Source organism: Podarcis pityusensis (assembly GCF_964106645.2).
Source record: "Podarcis pityusensis genome assembly, chromosome: 2".
Classification (NCBI taxonomy): domain Eukaryota; kingdom Metazoa; phylum Chordata; class Lepidosauria; order Squamata; family Lacertidae; genus Podarcis; species Podarcis pityusensis.
This window is the reverse complement of record NC_138029.1, coordinates 86276054-86296593: the sequence shown is the minus strand read 5'-3', so window position 1 is coordinate 86296593 and position 20540 is coordinate 86276054. Positions and strand designations below refer to the sequence as shown.

At 42.5% G+C, this 20540-nt stretch overlaps 1 protein-coding gene across 1 annotated transcript in view; it reads left to right on the top strand.

Annotated features, from left to right (window-relative positions):
- The window catches only part of ABTB1 (ankyrin repeat and BTB domain containing 1), a 38743-nt gene that overhangs the window by 9787 nt on the left and 8416 nt on the right, over positions 1 to 20540 (top strand). Inside the window, exons 7-10 of the mRNA XM_080996937.1 lie at positions 1335 to 1451; positions 12109 to 12224; positions 16149 to 16247; positions 16981 to 17148. Coding sequence (XP_080853063.1) covers positions 1335 to 1451; positions 12109 to 12224; positions 16149 to 16247; positions 16981 to 17148 — 500 coding nt within the window. The remainder of the gene's footprint in view (positions 1 to 1334; positions 1452 to 12108; positions 12225 to 16148; positions 16248 to 16980; positions 17149 to 20540) is intronic.

The window sequence follows — 20540 nt, the reverse complement described above, 5'->3', positions numbered from 1 at the left end:
CCACCCAGCTGATGGGTTTGTTTGTTTGTTTTGCAAGTGCTGTATCAAATGCAATAAGGGCACTGGCATTGCTAGTAATGAGTGACACAACTTTGTGTCTGGACATATTCCCGGTATGCCACACTGTTGCTCCAGTTACTTTTACGTCTAAAAGCACCATGGCATTAATCCCCTTTATTTGAGCAACAGTTACTTGAAATGTTGAGGCTTCAATTCTAAACACACTTGTTTGGGAGTAAGTCTTTCTTGAATTCAATGAAACTTACTCCTGAGTAGACGTGCAAAGGATTCTGCTGTCTAGAAGATTTGTTTGCTGGTTGGGCATTCTAACCAGGCACAGACTGTGCTAACATGTTTTTCTACCTCCATTTGCATATGCGAATAGGGTTCCTCCCAATTCCAGAGCACAGCTCCAGATTGAAGCTACTAAAGGAATAGCAAAGAATAAAAATTTGTCTTATTTTTGTTTGTTTTTAGTGAACAAAGGTCCTTATCCTTCACTAGACAATGACCATACGTTTCTGGATATTTGTGCTCAGGAATATGTATGAATTTGGCTATTGAAGTTGCTCCTCTTTTTGCTTTTATAAGACAGGAGTACCTTGAAATAGAGAAGGATACGGAAAGTGACACGTGCATCTTTATTTAACATGTGGGACACGTGGATTAAACCTATAGAAGGGATTCTGGATTAGCCTTCTATACATTTGCTCATTGCTTTGGGCAAATGTATGTGGGAAAGTTGCATACCAATTGAAATAATAGCTACAGTATTGTAGTTATCAGAATTGATAGACTTGTATGTAACATTTCTTGGCTTTGTCATATGTAGACATGGCATCCATATTTTATTTATTTGGGTGATAGTCAACCAAATTGTGTATCTATAGTCTGTTTGTTTACTTAGGGCAGCATGCATCTCTATCATATTCTTTGTAGACTCATTGCAATTAATGGACTCAAGTCCACTGATTTTAATAGGCCCATACTGGTATTGCTAACATTGGATGTCACCCTTACTACAATTTTGTACTTCTAATCCATTCAAGGTTGTTTGCAATCTAAAATAATAAAGATACAAAAGGTAAAAAAATCTGAATTTTCTCAGGAATTATATTTGAAAAGCAACATACAATATGGCTCAAAAGAAGTTGCTGTACTAGCTGTACAAGTGATGTTCTCAAAAATATAAATGCAGTCCTTCCTTAAGTCACAGGGGGGTGCTGAAACATAAATTTGCAGCTGTGAATGTAAGGATGAATTTTACGTGTTGGTGAATAAATAATAGGGAGAATTGAAAGGGTCATTTGCTTTCTTTTCTTTTCTTTTGTCAGGCCGTTTAGACATAGATGTAGAATATGTGAGCGACTGCAAAAGATTGGCAAAACAATGTCGGCTCCAGGATCTCATCGAAGACTTGGAAACCAAGTGTAAAAAGGTGCATGAATTTGGTAAGGTCCAAATTGCTCAGACTGGCACTTTATATAAGAAAGTGGAAAGCTGCCTTTTTTCTGAACAGCTTATATTAATTAGCTAAAAATTCTAGTAATAACTTTTTTCTGTTCCGCTGTTCTCCTAAAGTGCTCAAAACAATCACAGTACACCATGCAGATAAGCAATTAACAATATGAAATATTCTTTAACATGGTATTATTATTATTATTAGTAGTAGTATTATTATTTCCATTTCTATACGGCTTTATAATTTAAAGAAAAAATTCTCAAAGTGGTTTACAACAGGTTAAAACATCAAATAAAACAGAATAAAGCATTAATGAAGAGAGTAAAAAAAACAAGTATACATTCAAAGCAATGTAATCAACAGGAAACTAAAATATTATTTTAAAGATTTCAAAATAAAATATTACAAAATAAGTCAAAATAAGTCAACTACAGAACACACATTTAGTGTAGTGAAGTTAACAAAAAAATTATCCTAGAATATATGAATATTTGGAAGGGACTCAAGGGTCATCTAGTCCAACCCCCTGCAATGCAGGAATTTCAGCTAAAGCAAACCTCTAAGGAAGGTGAGTCCACAGCCTCGTGAGGGAGACTGTTCCACATTTCAAAACTTAAACATTTCAAAAGAAAACATTATTATAGGAAGTTAAATATAATATGCACGTTTAAACCTGCATAATTATCAAGAGAATAAAATATTGTCATAAGCTTAGAACATACCTGCTGTATTGCTGCCAGTCCTGCCCATGATGGTTGGCAGGTGTGGAAGCTCAGGCTTTCTGACTTGTACTAAGAGACAGCTAAGATGGTCTCTGGCCTTTTCAGCAGCCCTTAGCTTTTGTAGCCGGAGTCAGTCCTCCCTGCCCTCCCAGGCCAGGTGGAAAAGGGCCTGCAAGGCAGGGAGCAGGTCTTCCAGGATTCACAGCCAAGATAGGTCTCCAGGATGGTAAAGTCAGTCAAGAGCAAGATCTAAAATTACACAGTGAAAGCCCAACCAAACCAAAATGTATTCAAATACATAGTGAAAAGATTTCCTGATTGAGGTATTCTAGAATTGTAGCACCCACAGTAAATGTCCTGCCTTCTGTAAGTTACCCAATGGATATTTTGAAGTGGTACAGAGAAAAGGGACTTCAAAGCTGATTTTAAAGCCCATGCAGGCAACAAAGTAAGTGTTCCTAATAGTTATTTGGTCTTAGGCCTTTAGTCTTCAATGTCCCACATGCTGTACTGCAGTAGTCTATCTGGGAAGTAATTAAAGTGTAAATAACAGGCCAAGTCTGTTGCTTTTAGAAACAGTGTAGGTCATGCACTAGCATGGGCAAGGTCTTCAGGCTTGTAGGTGCAGTGACTAAGGAGAGGTAGGATAGATTCACGTGCCCTTGATTTGGTGACAAAGTTCTGTCTCTATTGTACACCAAGTTACTGTGCTATCCATATACTAATGGGTGAGCACTCTAATGGGACATTTAATTGTTTTTAGCATAAGCCTTTGCAGCATTCTTGTTTTCTAGAAAGAGTTGTGATACGTCATAACAGGGACACATGGGTATGGTCCAGCAATCTGCTATTTGAATATTACCTGCCTAAGGACCATTTCCAGGATCTGGAATATAAATACTTGGAATAATAAGCAACTCACTTGTAAATAGCTTAGTTATCCATCTTTGTACAGTAGTGCTATATTCTGAAATGGCACATTATTTGACACTGTCATGGTTTTAAATGTATTCTATTGCTGTAACCCACTCTGGGATCATGAATCAAGGAAGAACAGACTAGAAATCAAACTTAAATATTTAGTGGGGCTCTGGGCCATTTCTAAACTGGATGATATAGGTTGCAGAAAATGAGGCAAGCAAAAAATACGTCTCTAAACTAGATACGATTAATCTTGAACTGGATACTTGAGGAGCTCCCTCCCAGACTTAAATATATAGGTTGCTTGCTTGTTTTGTAAGGTTAACTGTGTAGATATCAAACAATAATGTATTGTAGTAATGCTTGGTAGATGAAGATAGATATTTCACACCCTGTAGTGTATGTTTTCTGCAAGTGTTAAGAATAGTTGAATTTCATATCCCATGAGCATAGTTTAATAAAAACCATGCTCTCATCACCTTAAAGAGATAATGAATAACTAATTTAGCTATATTTGTGTTAATGCTTGATTATATTTCAGCATCTCTAATTACACAGTTTTTCAGTTCTTTTATTTGAGGTTAAGCTGATTGATGCTAATAAACTCTTATTCCCAGAAATGCATAGTTATAATTTCTTCATGGATGGAAAAAGTCAGGTGGTTAACACAAGTTGCTTTGCTGCCTTGGTTGTGTACTAAGACTACCACCTGGTGTCATCCCTGCCACACACACACACACACACACACACACACCCCAAGGTCCATTGCACCAGTGGAAGTTGCTTTCTCTCTTGGACACTTTGAAAGGCTAAGGCTGTCGTTTGTTTCGCAGCACTCATATTAGACATCAGAATTTAAATAGTTGGCCAGGCAGATCATAAATTTACACTTCTTTAGGATTATTTTGTACTCTGCTTTTCACCATTTGTCAGAAACCCTTAAGTGATAAAAGGAACAGTTCAGCTTGCTTCTATATGCTGCTGTCTTCAAAACTGAAGGTGCTAGAGCATCCTTTATTGACAATCCCCTCTTAACATCATCTTCTGCCACTGCTGCCTTTAGTACTGGTAACACTTAAGCTTTGACCCTGGCATAGCTAGCCATGTTGCAAAAACTACAAAATGTACTATACTCCATTCAGCTTCCCACTTTTCCCACTGGGGAAGAAGGAAGCATTTGGACTGGTGTCCTAGAGGCACAGGGGACGCAGGTGGTGCTGTGGGTTAAACCACAGAGCCTAGGACTTGCTGATCAGAAGGTCGGCGGTTCGAATCCCCATGACGGGGTGAGCTCCCGTTGCTCAGTCCCTGCTCCTGCCCACCTAGCAGTTCAAAAGCACGTCAAAGTGCAAGTAGATAAATAGGTACCGCTCCGGCGGGAAGGTAAACGGCATTTCCGTGTGCTGCTCTGGTTCGGCAGAAGCGGCTTAGTCATGCTGGCCACGTGACCTGGAAGCTGTACGCCGGTTCCCTCGGTCAATAAAGCGAGATGAGTGCCGCAACCCCAGAGTCGGCCACGACTGGACCTAATGGTCAGGGGTCCCTTTACCCTTTACCTTTTACCTAGAGGCACAAGTCCCTTGCTTTCATGCATCTGGACCATTGTTGGTGCTAAATGAATGTTAATTGTTGCTGCTGGCTTGTCCATTTTCTTGACATTTTATAAATGTGAGTTAATCTTACTGACGCTCCTGTCACCAAAAACTATTTGCTTTTGACTGACCACACTCACATTTGTATTACATCTGTTCTGAAATCTTAATTAGTGCAATATTGCTGTCATAGATTGAAAGATACAGCCCATCATAGTGGTCCATTTCCCAGAAACTTGTGATAAAGTGCTTTACCAAAACTCATGACACAAATTGGTCTTTTAAAATCTCTCTGTGCCATAGAAAACACATCTGGAGGGGGGGCGGTCTTGAGAGGAGGAGGCTGCCTCACTTAGCTGTTCTGTTCTTCAACTTGCACTTCATCTGCGTTATCTAAGCACTTCAAGCAGAAAATTGCTATCTTCTAAATGAGCTAGAAACTTCAAACAAAAGCATCTCCATATACAGCCCTCTGGCAATGTTCTTTTTCCTCTTCCAGAAAAGAATATCTTGCTGCTTCTTAGTGTCTCCTGGATAGGAAATATAGGCTGACTCAGTCCTCCTTGAAAGCAAATTGCATATGCTTTTGGCTTCTGAGTTTAAATTGGCACCAGGCTGCCAGTTTCTCTTTGGAACAGTTCTGTGAATGTACTTGAAACAGATTCTACAAGTTAAAACTACAATAAACAAATTGCTTGCACCCACCAAGTAGGGGAGAAATCTGTTCCTAACAACACACACATGCCCAAAGGCTAGGTAATCTGTTAGGTTGATGACTGAAATAGTGCTGAGCCTTAACTTTGTTCGCATTGAGCCTGTCACAATTGCAAAACATAAGGAGAGGATGTTAACTTTCATTTGTAAAGGAACCAGACTTGCCACTAGGCACACAGGCATTCATTTCAGTCTCTTTGCATCCGTCTTAAGAACATGCTTTGTCAGGCCAATAGTCCATCTAGCAGTATTTTCCACAGTGGCCAACCAGATGTTTCTAGGTAGTCCACCAGCAGGATGTGAAGTCAACAGCTGCCTTCTGCCATGATGATGATGATGATGATGATAATATAACAACAACACAACAATAATTTTATTATTTATACCCCGCCCATCTGGCTGGGTTTCCCCAGCCACTCTGGGTGGCTCCCAACAAAATATTAAAAACACAATCAAACATTAAAAACTTCCCTAAACAGGGCTGCCTTCAGACGTCTTCTAAAAATCAGGTAGTTGTTTATTTCCTTGACATCTGATGGGAGGGCGTTCCACAGGGCGGATGCCACTACCGAGAAGGCTCTCTGCCTGGTTCCTGTAGCCTCAATTCTCACATTGAGGGAACTACCAGAAGGCCCTTGGTCCTAGACCTCAGTGTCTGGGCTGAATGATGGGGGTTGAGACGCTCCTTCAGGTATACAGGGCCAAGGCCATTTAGGGCTTTAAAGGTTTGCACCAAAACTTTGAATTGTGCTTGGAAACGCACTGGGATCCAATGAAGATCCTTTAGGACCGGTGATAAATGGTCTCAGCAGCCACTCCCAGTCACCAGTCTAGCTGCTGCATTCAGGATTAGTTGTCCTTTCCGGGTCACCTTCAAAGGTAGCCCATGTAAAGCGTATTGCAGAAGTCAAAGCGGGAGATAACCAAAGCATGCCCCATTCTAGTGAGACAATCTGTGGGCAGGTAGGGCCTCAGCCTGCGAACCAGATGGAACTGGTAGACATCTGCCCTGGACACAGAACTGACCTGCGCCTCCATGGACAGTTGTGGGTCCAAAATGACTCCTAGGTTGCTCACCTGGTCCTTCAGGGGTACAGTTACCCTATTCAGGACCAGGGAATCCTCTACACCTGCCCACCCCCCGTCCCTGCAAAACAGTACTTAGCCGCCATCCTCCAACCTCCTCCAAACACTCCCACAAAGCCTTCATTGCCCTCACTGGTTCTGATTTAAAAGAGGTAGAGCTGGGTATCATCCACATACTGATCAACACCCAGCCCAAACCCCCTGGTGATCTCTCCCAGCAGCTTCATATAGATGTTAAAAAGCATGGGGGAGAGGACAGAACCCTGAGGCACCCCACAAGTGAGAGCTCAGGGGTCTGAACACTCATCTCCCAACACCACTTTCTGGACACGGCCCAGGAGGAAGGAGTGGAACCACAGTATGACAGTGCTCCCATCTCCCAGCCCCTCTAGACGGTCCAGAAAGATGTCATGGCAACCAGTATTCAGCAATCATCCTGCCTCTGAAATTTGGAGTTTCCAGTTACGCAACACATTTGTTTAATCGCCTTTTGAATCATCACTACATCCTGTGGCACTGAATTCCATAAACAATTCCTTGTTTTCCTTTTTCTGTCCTGAATTCATTGGGTGACCTTGAGTTCTAGTCTTGCATGGCAGTAATAAGTCCTTGTGGGAGTATCTGCCCAATATCTTCTACAGTGGTACCTCAGGTTACATATGCTTCAGGTTACATACGCTTCAGGTTACAGACTCCGCTAACCCAGAAATAGTACCTCGGGTTAAGAACTTTGCTTCAGGATGAGAACAGAAATCATGCTCTGGTGGTGCAGCAGCAGCAGGAGGCCCCATTAGCTAAAGTGGTGCTTCAGATTAAGAACAGTTTCAGGTTAAGAACAGACCTCCGGAACGAATTAAGTACTTAACCCGAGGTACCACTGTACAGTGAAAAATTCATGCATCTTCTTTGAAATTTCCCTATGCTCCTCCTAGCAATCCTTTCACTCTTCTGTCATCTAGTTGCCCAACTGTCTCCCTAGATTTTCTGCTCCTATTTAAAAATATGTCTTAACACTTTTATAATGAGCTACAAATTCTCTTTTCCGTGCCTCATCAACTTCCACTTGTTTTGCCTGAGTTTATGCTGTCCTCATTTGAACTAGACACAACTTCTTAAGGGAAGCCTCAATCAATCAATCAATCTGTGTGATGTGCTTTCTCCAGAGCTGCTTTTAATGGGGATTAACATCCTAAAGAAACTTGAGCCCCTTGATTTTCCCTTCCAATGAATACCCTCATTCTTGCAAAATTAAGTTAATTCATGGTCAGATGTATCCCCCAAGAACTTCAGGCAGTTTACTCAGTTTAGACACAGTTTAGAAGTGGACATGGGATCATACTTGGCAGTATTTGCTAAATAAAAATGATCCCAGTACAATATGTGTTTTACCATTAAACACATGTTGCTTGAGTGTCCACACTCTTCAGCTGCTTTCCAATTTTTAATGCTCATCCAGACACCTCATAGAATCATAGAATCATCTGCACCAGGGTTTTTACTCTCTGTTTCTAGCTGAAAATATTCATTTACATGTGTTTATAAGTTTCAAAACAATAGGTTGGTTGGGGTTATTGAGACTTATTGAGGACTGAAGGAAGCTTTTTATAGAGATTAAGTGTTCAGTATAATATGATCTAGTGGAGGCATAGGCAAACTCGGCCCTCCAGATGTTTTGGAACTACAGCTCCCATCATCCCTAGCTAACAGGACCAGTGGTCAGGGATGATAGGAGTTGTAGTCCCAAAACATCTGGAGGGCCAAGTTTGCCTATGCCTGATCTAGTGACTCTGTGCCAGCAGATCTAATCTATCTCCCTTCCTCTTCTGTCTTCTATCATAACGTAACCCTGATGTAGCTCCTCACAATTAACAAAAGGAGGGGCAGGGAATTGTCATTTCCTGAGATTCCTGTTGAGAAGTTGGTACTCTCTCATGTGAAGGAAAGAGTGAGAAAGAAACAGTCTTTCCTCCTACCCACCACCTTCACATGTTGGAGCAAAGTTTCAAGTGGCAAAAGGTATAATTTCATTATCTGCTGACAGTAATGGTGTATCTGTTGAAAGGCATTATATTGCCTGTTTAGAATCACACTTCTGAGGCATATACAACTCGTTAATTTGGGGCAGAAGGGTTGGGAAGAAAGATATTGTACTGTGGCAGTCTTCTTTCACCCACCTCTCAATGTTGTGGTAAGATGACATCCCTGTGTAATCTGTAAAATGTCAAGAGCGGCAATTTATTATGGCAATGTGAGTCACCTGAGATTTGGAGACAAGTTCTAAATCCATTGAGTCACGCTTGTCGTACCAGCTCTTGTTCCGATGCAGACTTAACTTAGCCAGCTCAGGAGTAACTTCCTTTTCTTGCTGAACTCCCAAGTGTAAACCAATGAAGACTTTTGGTATATTGCTAACTAGTTTATCATGGCATGAGCTTTCAGCTCTTGGTTACAAAACCTCTTTCCACGATAAACCACTTAATACCAAAGGTGCTGAAATAGCAGTTTTGTTCATATTATTATAAACAAGTTCTCTGTATTAACAAAAGATATAAATAACATTCCTTAAAATAAAGACCACGTGAGCTGGGTATAGGAGGAGGAGACAAATAACTCTGTGTAATAATCACAAGCTGAAATCAATATGGCATCATAAATACATACTATTTGTTAATGATTTAGTATTGATCACAGCAGCTTGCTTTACTGTACCAAGCTATTCAGGTACTCCTTCTTCATACAGCAAGGCTTTGGAGACTCATAACATGTAAGGAACTATACAGTAAGGAACTATATATGTGTACATGCCAACAAGTGCCCAGACATGCACTAAATGACCACTTCTTCATCAACAGTTATTGATCTATTTCCCTTACTTTAATTCTTGAAATGGCTATGTAATATGAACAACAAGGAAATGTTCATAGATGATGAACACTGATGATGGCTGTGTTAATATGAACAACAAGGAAAAAGCAGCCAGGAGCCTCATACTTGCATGCTCCCTTCCCTCTCTCATAGCAGAAAGATGGATTTAAGCAGAACTTAGTTTCGCTTTCCACAAAACATGGCTTGTTTTTATGAGCTAGAGATTGTTCTTTAAAACAAGCTCTGGTTAGTCTTTGAACAAGCCAGCTTCAAACCATGGTTTATGAAACTACAGTTGTGTTATACTATAGTTTCCAGTTCATAGGTAAAGGTGTAAAGGTACCGCTGACCGTTAGGTCCAGTCGCGGACGACTCTGGGGTTGTGGCGCTCATCTTGCTCTATAGGCCAAGGGAGCCGGCGTACAGCTTCCAGGTCATGTGGCCAGCATGACTAAGCCGCTTCTGGTGAACCAGAGCAGCATGCGGAAACGCCGTTTACCTTCCCGCCAGAGCGGTACCTATTTATCTACTTGCACTTTGATGTGCTTTCAAACTGCTAGGTTGGCAGGAGCAGGGACCGAGCAACGGGAGCTCACCCCGTTGCGGGGATTCGAACCGCCGACCTTCTGATTGGCAAGTCCTAGGCTCTGTGGTTTAACCCACAGCGCCACCCGCGTCCCTTCCAGTGCCAGTTTCATTAACTGTACGATTTGAAGTTGGCTCAGAGCTTGTTTTAAACCATTATTTCTCATTGGTTCATATTGCCAAGTCAGGTTCCCTAGAAAGGGAAACTTAATTCTGATGAACTAATTCTCCAAACCATGCAGGAAAAGTGAGCATGGTAGCTCAAGGCAAGGAGAGGGGAATGTCTGATCGTCCCAATAGATCCTTCCTGCTCTTGGATTTTATGCTGAACCATGCTTTAGTGTTGTGTGCAAATTGGGCCATTATTTCCATATTTGTGAGACAGGCTTCCTTTAGCAGATTCAGTTAATTGCCAGGGCAGGTACAAGCTCCGTTCTGATCTCGCCCAACATTGTTTTTGTGGTGTATTCCTCCCCCACCCCTTTGGACCATACCATCAAGTGCCAGCTTGTTTTCATGCAGTGCAGTGGAGTGGCTTGGTGCTCGTACAGTAAAGCAATCCTTTATTTCCTAAGAGTATTTGATCCCCTCAGCATTTATGAAGACCCATCCAACCCTAAGCCACCCAGAGTTTGGGAACGAGCAGCACCACTTGACTTTTTTATTATGATTATTTGTTGTCCTTATGCTAGGAGGGTGTTCAAGTATATTTTCCTCTTTTTGAAGAGAAGTTCACTATAGTAGTAATCCTACTTGGCATTCATATAGCCTTTTTGAGAATTTAGAGCACTCTGTTTTACATTCCTTCTGCAATCCTTGGAACAACCCCCAAAAGTGGGTCAGTGTGAGCCACCACACTACAGAGCTGAAGGCAGTGGCTTTTTCAAGGCCCCCACAGTGAGGGCTGATGTAAAATTGTAGCCAAAGTTTTTACAACGTGCATGTTTAACCAGTGCACATCAATGTTTTGTTGTGGTTTTAGCATGTAGGAGAGAGATTGGGAGTGAACGGTGTCCTTCCCAAAGAATCATGCTAAATGATGATAAGCTGCCCGATTTCTCTCTGCTCCCTGTAGATGTTGGTTCCCTAGGGTAGATAGAGGAGTTCTGTTTAAAGGCTTATTCCAGAAATGACTAAGCGGTTGCATGGCAATTACCAGGTCAGATGTGTTACAGTGTTTTTCTCTGAAACCATTTTCACATGTCCATGAACACCCCCAAAGAGGTCACTATGGAAGAACCTGAGGGCTTCCAGGCGTTGTTGGACTTCAACTCCCATAATCCCTGACTATTTGACATGCTGGTTGGGCTGATGGGAGCTGGAGTCCAGCAACATCTGGAGGGCACCCATTGGCTCTCCCACTTCTGATCTGGAAGCAGTTTCATATTCATTAACCATCTAAAGATGTGTAATTTAATACCAGCAACTTCATGGGGATGTGAATGCTGCTGAAGAGAAGCATTCTTGTTTGTCTGCCTACCTCATGTAATCTGTTTAATGTATGAATGTGCAATGGGTGATATCAATAGAATTTGCCATTTTTAAAATGCACATGTTCGGTTGAATCACTACATGTTGTTGGGCACTGGTAAACTCCTCCCCCCATCTTTAGCTGTGGTATTGGTGGTGTGTGCATTGGTGCCTGATCACAGATACTAATTCGGCAGAGCATGTGCATACACTCTGGTCTTGTGCGGAAGATGGCCATGTGGGGAAGATGGCAAATAAGAACTTCCCTTTGGCTCTCAAGTTGCCTTTTTGGCCAACTAGTAGGCATGATTCCCCTTCCCCTCCTCCAAGCTGTGTAGTCATAAATCTAAATCACAAAATGCATGCAAATCTCTTACAAAGGGAGGCCTACTGCTCTGTGAAAGCAGTAACAGAAGCAGTCATGAGCATGAGTTTTGTGTGGGAAAATTCTACTTGTTTTTCTGTAGCCAGAGCTTTTCAAAGAAGGAGGAAAACATAATGCTTAGCAGTCTCTTCCATAATTTTTTTTAAATGCTTTATTTATTTGCCTAACATTTGCATATAAGGGGTGTGGGCCATCCTTGAATTTTAAAAACATCCCCAGATAACTTTATCCATCACATTCCCAAAGGGCTGTCCATATAGTCTTCAGGATTCTATACTTTGGAAATTTTTTTTTTGCCTCTTCCAGTTTCTTCCAAGCCAGGGACCTGTGTGAAGGTGCTGACGATTGAGCCCCCAGGTAACTCGCGGCTACAGGAAGACCTGGCTCTGCTAGCAGACTGCGCCCTGCCAGCCGAACTCAGGGTAGGAAGTATATGTTTTTCCCTCCCTCTTCTTGCAGGGTCCTGCTATTTAAGCCCTCAGGAGTCCTGCACTTCTGCAGTTTGTTCTGGTTTGCTCTCTTTAGGCTGTGCAGCAGCCACTCCGCTAGTGTTGAACTTTGGCAGCTCCTGCTTCCATGGTGTCAGGGCACCAATCTTGCTGGATTCCCTTACATCTACTCCTTTCTGTTCCCTCTCAGGCATCCATGTTGCTGTGTGAAAGAGGAGATAGTTGCGCGGAATATCTGCATGGGAGCTTCCATGCTCTTCTGTACTTTTGGTACATGGCTGAAAGTGTGTGAGAGAGGTTCCCTCAATTTAAAAAATAAAAAATAAAAGACCGGGATGGTCTGCCTTGCTATGTCTGGGCTATTCCACTCTCTTACAGCCTGTTATTCTCCTATATTTGGTAGTGTGAAAGGGAAGTGGCAAATGCCATGCCTTGTTTGGTCCTGAAGCAGCCATTTGTCTTCTTCACTCTTCTTTGGGAGTCCAACATACTGTCGTCTCTCTCCATGAAGGAATACTCTAGATTAGGCCTGTTCCATTGTTGGTCTTCTGTAAGAGTGTGGCTAAACTATCTTGACGGTCTCAACTTTCAGGAGCGCCTATGACCGGAACATGAAATGTGGTGACATATAAGCTGGGCATTAATTAATAGCACTGCCCAGATCATTTTATTGTAGAAGTCCTCAACTTTTGGTCAAAAGGTCTTATTTTCATGGGAAAGTTTTTCTGGCCTCTAACGATATGAAAACAGTAAGGTGGGGGAGATAAGGGTGTGCGGCATGTATCTTGATCTTCTGGTTCTACTTGCTTTGGTGTTAGGAATGTGATTCTTGGATATTTTGGATTCTGAGTGCCAGATTGTCCTGCTTTATTGTTCCCTGGTGCAACATGGTTGCTTTTTTATGGCTTGGCACTTTGCCCATTGCAACATGGTGCAGATCATGGATGCAGGAAGTGCTCTTGTGCTTAGGCTTTCTGTTGCACATTCTTGAATTCCATAATGACCCACAGGGAAAATTTTGGACGCCCAAATGTAGACTGAGTTCAGTCCAGTGCCCATGGGGAAGATGCCTGATTTCTGTTTTAGATTTGTAGCAGATAATTGAAGCATGTCCATTTGCCACTGCGGTGAAGCCCATGAGCAGATACCCTGTGACTGCATGTGGACTGCACTGAGCAGTGTCTTAATTCTCAGGTTTTCTGCGCGCATATGTGTGAATTATATGTAGAACCCTTTTTCAAATTTTTATTTGTTTTAAATGGGTTCAGCCCTTTTATTGAATTTGTAACTAAAGTAAGCTAATAAAATATTGCCCTAATTTTAAGCAGTTTCTGTGCATATAAATCTGAACAGTTTATTAAAACCTCCTGCTTTCCTGTGCTTAAGACAATTCCATGCGGTAAATTCACACTGAGAAAAGGGAGCTCTCTTCTACTGGGTTGTCTCTTTGGCACATGCCAAGTTACCACTGTGCTGCTGCCACTGGCCATAAATGGAGGGAATCTTCTCTACCCTCTCCAAAAATTTGCTGGTAGGGAGTGGAAAATGCCAAGCATAGGAAAAAATTGTCCCTATTTTTTTCCTGCTCCCACCTCAGAAGTATATAGTGAAGCAAACCTGCCCATTTCACTGCTTGTTCTAAAACATATTTTCATTCCTGTTGCCTTGGACAGTTTTGTTTTATCTTCCTGGTTTCAGGACAACTATACATGTAAAGGTAAAGGTAAAGGGACCCCTGACCATTAGGTCCAGTCGTGACCAACTCTGGGGTTGCGGTGCTCATCTCGCTTTATTGGCCGAGGGAGCCGGCGTACAGCTTCCGGGTCATGTGGCCAGCATGACTAAGCCGCTTCTGGCAAACCAGAGCAGCGCACGGAAACGCCGTTTACCTTCCCTCCGGAGCGGTACCTATTTATCTACTTGCACTTTGAGGTGCTTTTGAACTGCTAGGTTGGCAGGAGCAGGGACCGAGCAACGGGAGCTCACCCCGTCGCGGGGATTCAAACCACCGACCTTCTGATCGTCAAGTCCTAGGTTCTGTGGTTTAACCCACAGTGCCACCCATGTTGCAAACTGGGACTGCACTGCAGAATCATTGGTTCCCTTCACCTACCCTCTCCCTTTCGGAACCCAAATTCCCCTCTTCTCTTCTCTTCTCTTCTCTTCTTTCTCTTCTCTTCCCTGCCACCTGCCCAAAAGCTGAAGTGTGGTTTGAAACTGGCTTTAGACCCTGGATCATGCAGAACCCTGGTGAGCCTTAACTATGGTTAATGTCACTTAACAAAATGTTGGTTAATGACGTGACGGTTAATTATGGTTAAGAGCTAATGGTGGAATTTGGGCTCCATAATGGAGGGGGTAAGAAAAGGAACATAGGTTCCTGCACCCTCACGCTCAATGTGGTCAAAAATTGGTAACACATCATTACTATTACTATTTATTAAATTTATATATCACCCTTCACCCGAAGGTTACAGGGTGGTCGACAACATAAAAATACAAAATGAGAACACAAACTACAGAATAAAAACAAACCCAAAACAAACCAATAACGCCCCTCTCCTACAAACAGACATTTTCTCCTGGCACCTAGAGATGCATAATGAAGGTGCCAGGCGAGCCTCCCTAAGGAGAGCACCCCACAAGCGGAGAGCCACCACAGAAAAGTCTTGTTCTCATGTTGCCACCCTCTGGACCAGTCTCAGAAGGGCCCATGAAGAAGAACCTCAGATGATGATTGCAGGGTCTCCGACAGTTCATATAGAGAGGCAGTCCTTGTGCATGTGCACCTTCCCTCAAATAGTCAACCTCCTGTAATGTTTTTTTCCTAAAAAAAACAAAACAGCAACATCGGGTATAATATTCCCTGTTACAGGATTATAGTTGTTTTTAGCACTTTATATAAAAAAAGAAGTTTGTTTTTCCACTCTTTGCCAAACTATTGAACATCAAAATTTGGCATATTTACCCGCCCAGCTTTCTTTCAGGAGCTTTTGGTACATACCCAGATTATCATGTTTCCTCAAGATTAGTCATTAAATATGTTGTGTTTTGATTTGTGTGTTAATCTTCACTGTATAAAACAACAGGAACAAGAAGACAAAGCTGCTGTTTGTCCCACAAATTTTGTTCAGTGAATAACTGACAGCAGCTGTGTATATCAGTAATATTTGGGAACGATAGATAATCTCCTAAGACTAAATGTAAATATCCCTGTCCTACAGTTCACTTACTATTCTTTAAAAACAAATCTTTGTAATCTCAGTTCTCTGCATTTTACTATGTTAGCCTGATTTGTTTTTCAGACCCCACTGATAGCAAAACACCATGGTGGTCAAATTATACACTGAAATCCCAAAGCCATCTTTTCTCTCCCCAATCCCCGATCTATAGTTATTACAGCTCTACCTATTAGGAAAATAGGTATACATGTGTTTAATTTACTACTTAAGGAATTGTCATGTGTTAATTTTTATGCCCTTTACTTTATCTCTTAATGTAATAAATCCTGGAATCAGGATGCAGGTTGGCATAACTAAAGTTCTGCAGATTTAAGAGAGATTTGGCTATTGTAAACTTCTGTATATTCATCTTCTTACCCAAATTATTGTTTACATCCTGCTCTGCAGCTCTCATGTTTTGAAGTTGTTATTACTGATGCCTTTATTTGCTAGATTCACTGAAATGAAATTAAAAACTTTTTTAAAAAGTAGAGGTGATCGTCTGAATGCATCCTCAGTCTTACAAAGCTTGGCTAATGCCTTGTGAGAATACTTTAGGATTTATTGCTTAAGTATAGAGGAATGTTTCTGTCTGGTGATAGGTATTTATTTCAAAAGGGGTCCTAATACAGAAGGTGTCATAACAAATAATTTTTTCCTGTTTGTATATGTATAGGTAGGTTTTGGAGAGTTGCCTTTTGACAGCACTGACAACTTTAGCAGCTGTCCTGACGTTTGTTTCCGGGTGGCAGAATACAATTTCTTGTGTCACAAGGTATGTATTCATATTGACTTAATTTACTAGGGCAGCTTTTTCACTTGCATCTTCCAATTTGGCACATACCAAGGTATATTTCTAAAGCCAGACAGATTTGTAAAACTACGTTGCGGGAGCAGGGGGAGCAGGGATTCTAAGGAAGTCCTCACTGCAATTCATGAGCATGCTGATTGTAATACACAACAGAATCCCATGCCTGCCTACTCAGAAATAAGTCACAATGAGTTTTGTGGGACTTAGTCCCTGGTACGAACTGTCCCACTGTTTCTTGGAAGTGATTGGTATTAAATGTTTCTGCCTGACAACTTTTCTTAGCCACATGGCTGCAGTGCTTATGTGACACTGAAGACGACAATTATAGAGCCTCCAGCTGAAAATGAGAAGCTCACCGCATGCTTTTTCATATTCCCAGCTCTACTAAATGAGCTAGTGTGAACTGCCAGTACCTGCTATGCTGAGGCCAGCAGTCTGAGCACATGTGTAGCCGCATAAGTTGAGAATTGTCTGTATGTTTCTACGTTCTTTAAATGTGTGGGTTTCCTAAGCTGTATTATATCACTGATAGGTGAGCTGCCTTGGACTCCCTTGGGAGGTAGGGCAGGATGTAAATGCAATAAATAAACCTTAGAAAGCCAGGAGGGTCAATAGAAATCATTCATATCTGGTTGCTCTCCTGGTGTGCTGGGCAATGCTGAGCCAGGGAGATTCCTGCTTTCTTCTCTTCTTGCAGGCATTTTTCTGTGGCCGCAGTGACTATTTCAAAGCACTCCTAGAGGATCACTTCTCTGAAAGCGAGGAGCTGCAGACCCAACCTAGCATCCCTGTAGTTACCCTCCATAACATTTCAGAGGAAATCTTCATCAGGGTCCTCTATTACATCTACAGTGATGACACAGAGGTGAGTTTTCAATTTTCACCCTTTCTGAGCACAGCCCATTTCTAGAACGTTTGTTCTAGCAAGGACTGCTGTGGCCCTGGGAGAAAAGTGCCAGAATTGCCACTGTGTGGTGGGAACAGAGTATTAAGCTTATTTAATGAGGCCTGTTAACTTGCAGATGTCCCAACCATGGGATAAAATAACCCTATCTTTTCCTGTGAAATCATAGAATCATAGAGTTGGAAAGGGACCCTGAGGATCATCTAGTCCAACCCCCTGCAATGCAGGAAAATGCAGCTGTCCCATATGGAGACCGAACCTGCAACTATGGTGTTATCAGCACCATGCTCTAGCCAACAGCTATTCAGCTTACCCTGGATCTTTCGCTTATCTTTCACTGCATAAAAAGCCATTGAACCCTTTCTGGTTCAATAAACATTTCCCCAATTTTCTTGCCTTTTTTTAGTGGGTCTTACGTCCCTCCCCCCAAAATGCTTGAATTTTATTTGAGGTTAGACGTGAACTTTATTTACAAGACTGCAGTGCAGCCATCCGTAAATGACAAGAAACAACCACCATGGATAAAAATATATCCTCTAAGTCAACATGTCTCTCATACTGACTGCTTTCTTGCCCCCATGTGGTCCATTTTTTCTGATGCCAACTGGGAGTACTCACTCATCTGAGGAATTGTGTGACAGCACTAGAATACATAGGGTGGTCAATCTGCCACTAGGGGGCAGTGCCAATACACAGTGAACTAGCTAGAGATGCACTGTTTTCTCCTGTTTGTACTGCTGCTTGTCTCATTCAGAACAAAAGGCGTGGTTGCACCTTTCCCAGAAGTCCTAATCTAGATTGAATACTGGAGTGTGTGAATCCTGCACTTGTTGCACAGGACTTGGCATAGGATGCTTAAGGAATTGTTGATCGTGTGTTGTGTTTTGAGTAACCAGAGGGTCTGCAAATGTAGGAGATGCAAAACTTCAGGGTGGTGTCCATGCTGTCAAAATGGTTGCAGGCCTGTCGACCAAAAGTTGACACAGAGCTTTTGGTCACTGTGGAGCAAAAGTGTTGCCGCTGTCAACATCAGCAGTCTGTTGTGGTGCTGTCTAAGCAAGTGAGTGGCAAATCTGTGGGAAAAGGAACACGGCGGCAGCAACACTCAGCAAGAACGGTTTGGGGGATGAAGCCATCACTGAAAGAAAGGCTTGCCAAATGTCTCGTTAATATCCTGAGATGTGCATATGCATTTTGGCTGCAGTCTCCCGTCAGCTACAGGACTGACAGGTGAAGTGGGAGGTGGTAATCTCATTCCCAAGGAAATTGAATCCCTGTCATGCAGTGAGCAAGCTCCAGCTCACTGCTCTGAGCTCAGAAATGCAGCAAACTGGAAAGCAAGAGCACTTTCAGAACTGAAAAATAGCTGCAGCTTTCCCTCTCCTCCAGTGGAATTATACATTGGCTGGCTCTCTCGGAGCTGCCATTTGCCTTGTTTTGTGTGCTGCTCCTTTAGAGAGCAGGGCTGGGGGACCAGATGTTGCTGGACCCCATTGGTTGTGCTGGCTGGGATTTTTGGGAGGGTGACTGAAGGCTATAGGTTCCCCACTCCTGCCTTAGAATACTTACATGTTGTGCTGGGGGTGTGTGGAGAGACTGAGAGCCATCTTCAGCTAGTTGTTGTCAGACTCTTACCCCTAAATCTCATTGCATCTGGAAGGCATTTCACACTGTAGGGAAGTGAGATGCTAAAGGGTAGAATGTAGTGAGAGCACACTTTGCTCTGCAGAATACTCTCTGAGACCATGAATCTCTTTCCCCCCCTTGATCTGTCGTCCTGCAGGGCAAGAAGCAAAGCTGCCAACCAAGCCATCTGTCCTTGTTTTCTTTCAAGCTAAGGAACTCTTGAAACAATTATCTTCTTCTTCACACACACACCCCTTGCTTTAAGGCTAGGGAAGTTTCTTTTAAAAATCATGACCCATATTACAAGCATTCCTGTTCTTCAGTAATTCCAAAATTTGGGTATGGATTACTACTGAACTTCTTTGCATTTCAGATGTTATTTTTATTAATTACTTCCCCTTCACCATAACGTCCCAGGGCAGGTCACAACAATTTAAAATAAAATACTAAAAACATTTTAAAGCAAACAGGATGGGTCTTACAAATACATATATCAAGTGTCAAAGGTCAGAGATGCATCTTCATCAGCATATGATGAAAACTGCATAGCAAGGGCACCAGAAACACCGCTGTCAGGAGGGTATTCCACAACTTAGGGGCTGACACAGAGAATGCCATCTCCAGTTCCCCACCCCTGCTGAACTTCTGAAGGCTGTGGAGCAATCAAGAGGACCCAATAGAGTTTGTAGGAAAGGAGGTGACATTTCCAATATTTGGGGCCTAAGACGTTTGGGGCTTTAAACACTGAAATGAGCTCTTTGACTTGGGCCTGGAAAAGAAGTGGCATCTAATGCAGCTGTTTTAAGACAGGGTTCTACAAGTTCCAAATGTGACCCCAGCCAGTAATGTGGCTGATGCACTTGGGCTACCTGAAGTTTCCAAGTGGTCTTCAAGGGCAGCTGCTTGTAGAGTGCAATAATCCAGTCTGGGAGTTACCAGAGCATGGAGTACAGTGGCCAACATCTCTGTTGCAAAGTTGGCTGTAACTGGCAAACCAGTCAGGAATAGCTGGCAAGCCAACAGCCCTAGCCACTGAGGCCACCTGGACCTCTAGGTGACCCAGGTGTAGACCCAAAGTACAGAATTGCTCCTTCCAGGGACATGCAAGCCCATCCAGACCAGGCTGTCTCACATATTCACTACTGTAGATTCACTGCTCAGAGGTATGAATCTGTCTCCCTATATACTCCACTTAGAAGTGGGATCTTTTTTTGTTTCTATATTTTCCCACAGTAATGCCCAGGCTAGTGTTCATGGGAATGCCCTCCAAAAATGTCCAGAAACTTCTGCTGGTTTAAAAACTGGTGACTGGTATTGCATCTGCTCCTTGTAAAAGGGGTATGATAGAAGTGTGAATAGTAATAACCAGGGACAGGGTGTCATGAGCATTTTATGCCACTGCCAAAAGAGCTGTATTGCCTCCTCATTGGTTACTGGGCACATTTTTACCTTTAAAGTTCAGCACAACCTGGGACTGGGGTGTCTGAAGCAACATGCTCACCCAGCAGTGAATTTTCTTGCCTGTCTTGAGACCCTTTCCTGGCTCCTTCCTGCCTTCTGAGGTTAGGTGGTTGGAGAGAGATTGCTTTGCCAGGGTTGACACACACATTCTAGAATTACTCCCTCATTTGTTTCTGGCACTTTTTGCTATTATCTCTTAAGCACTAGATGAAGACTTTCTTGCTTTGTTAGGCTTTTAATGACACCTGCCTTGCCTTTTTATGCTA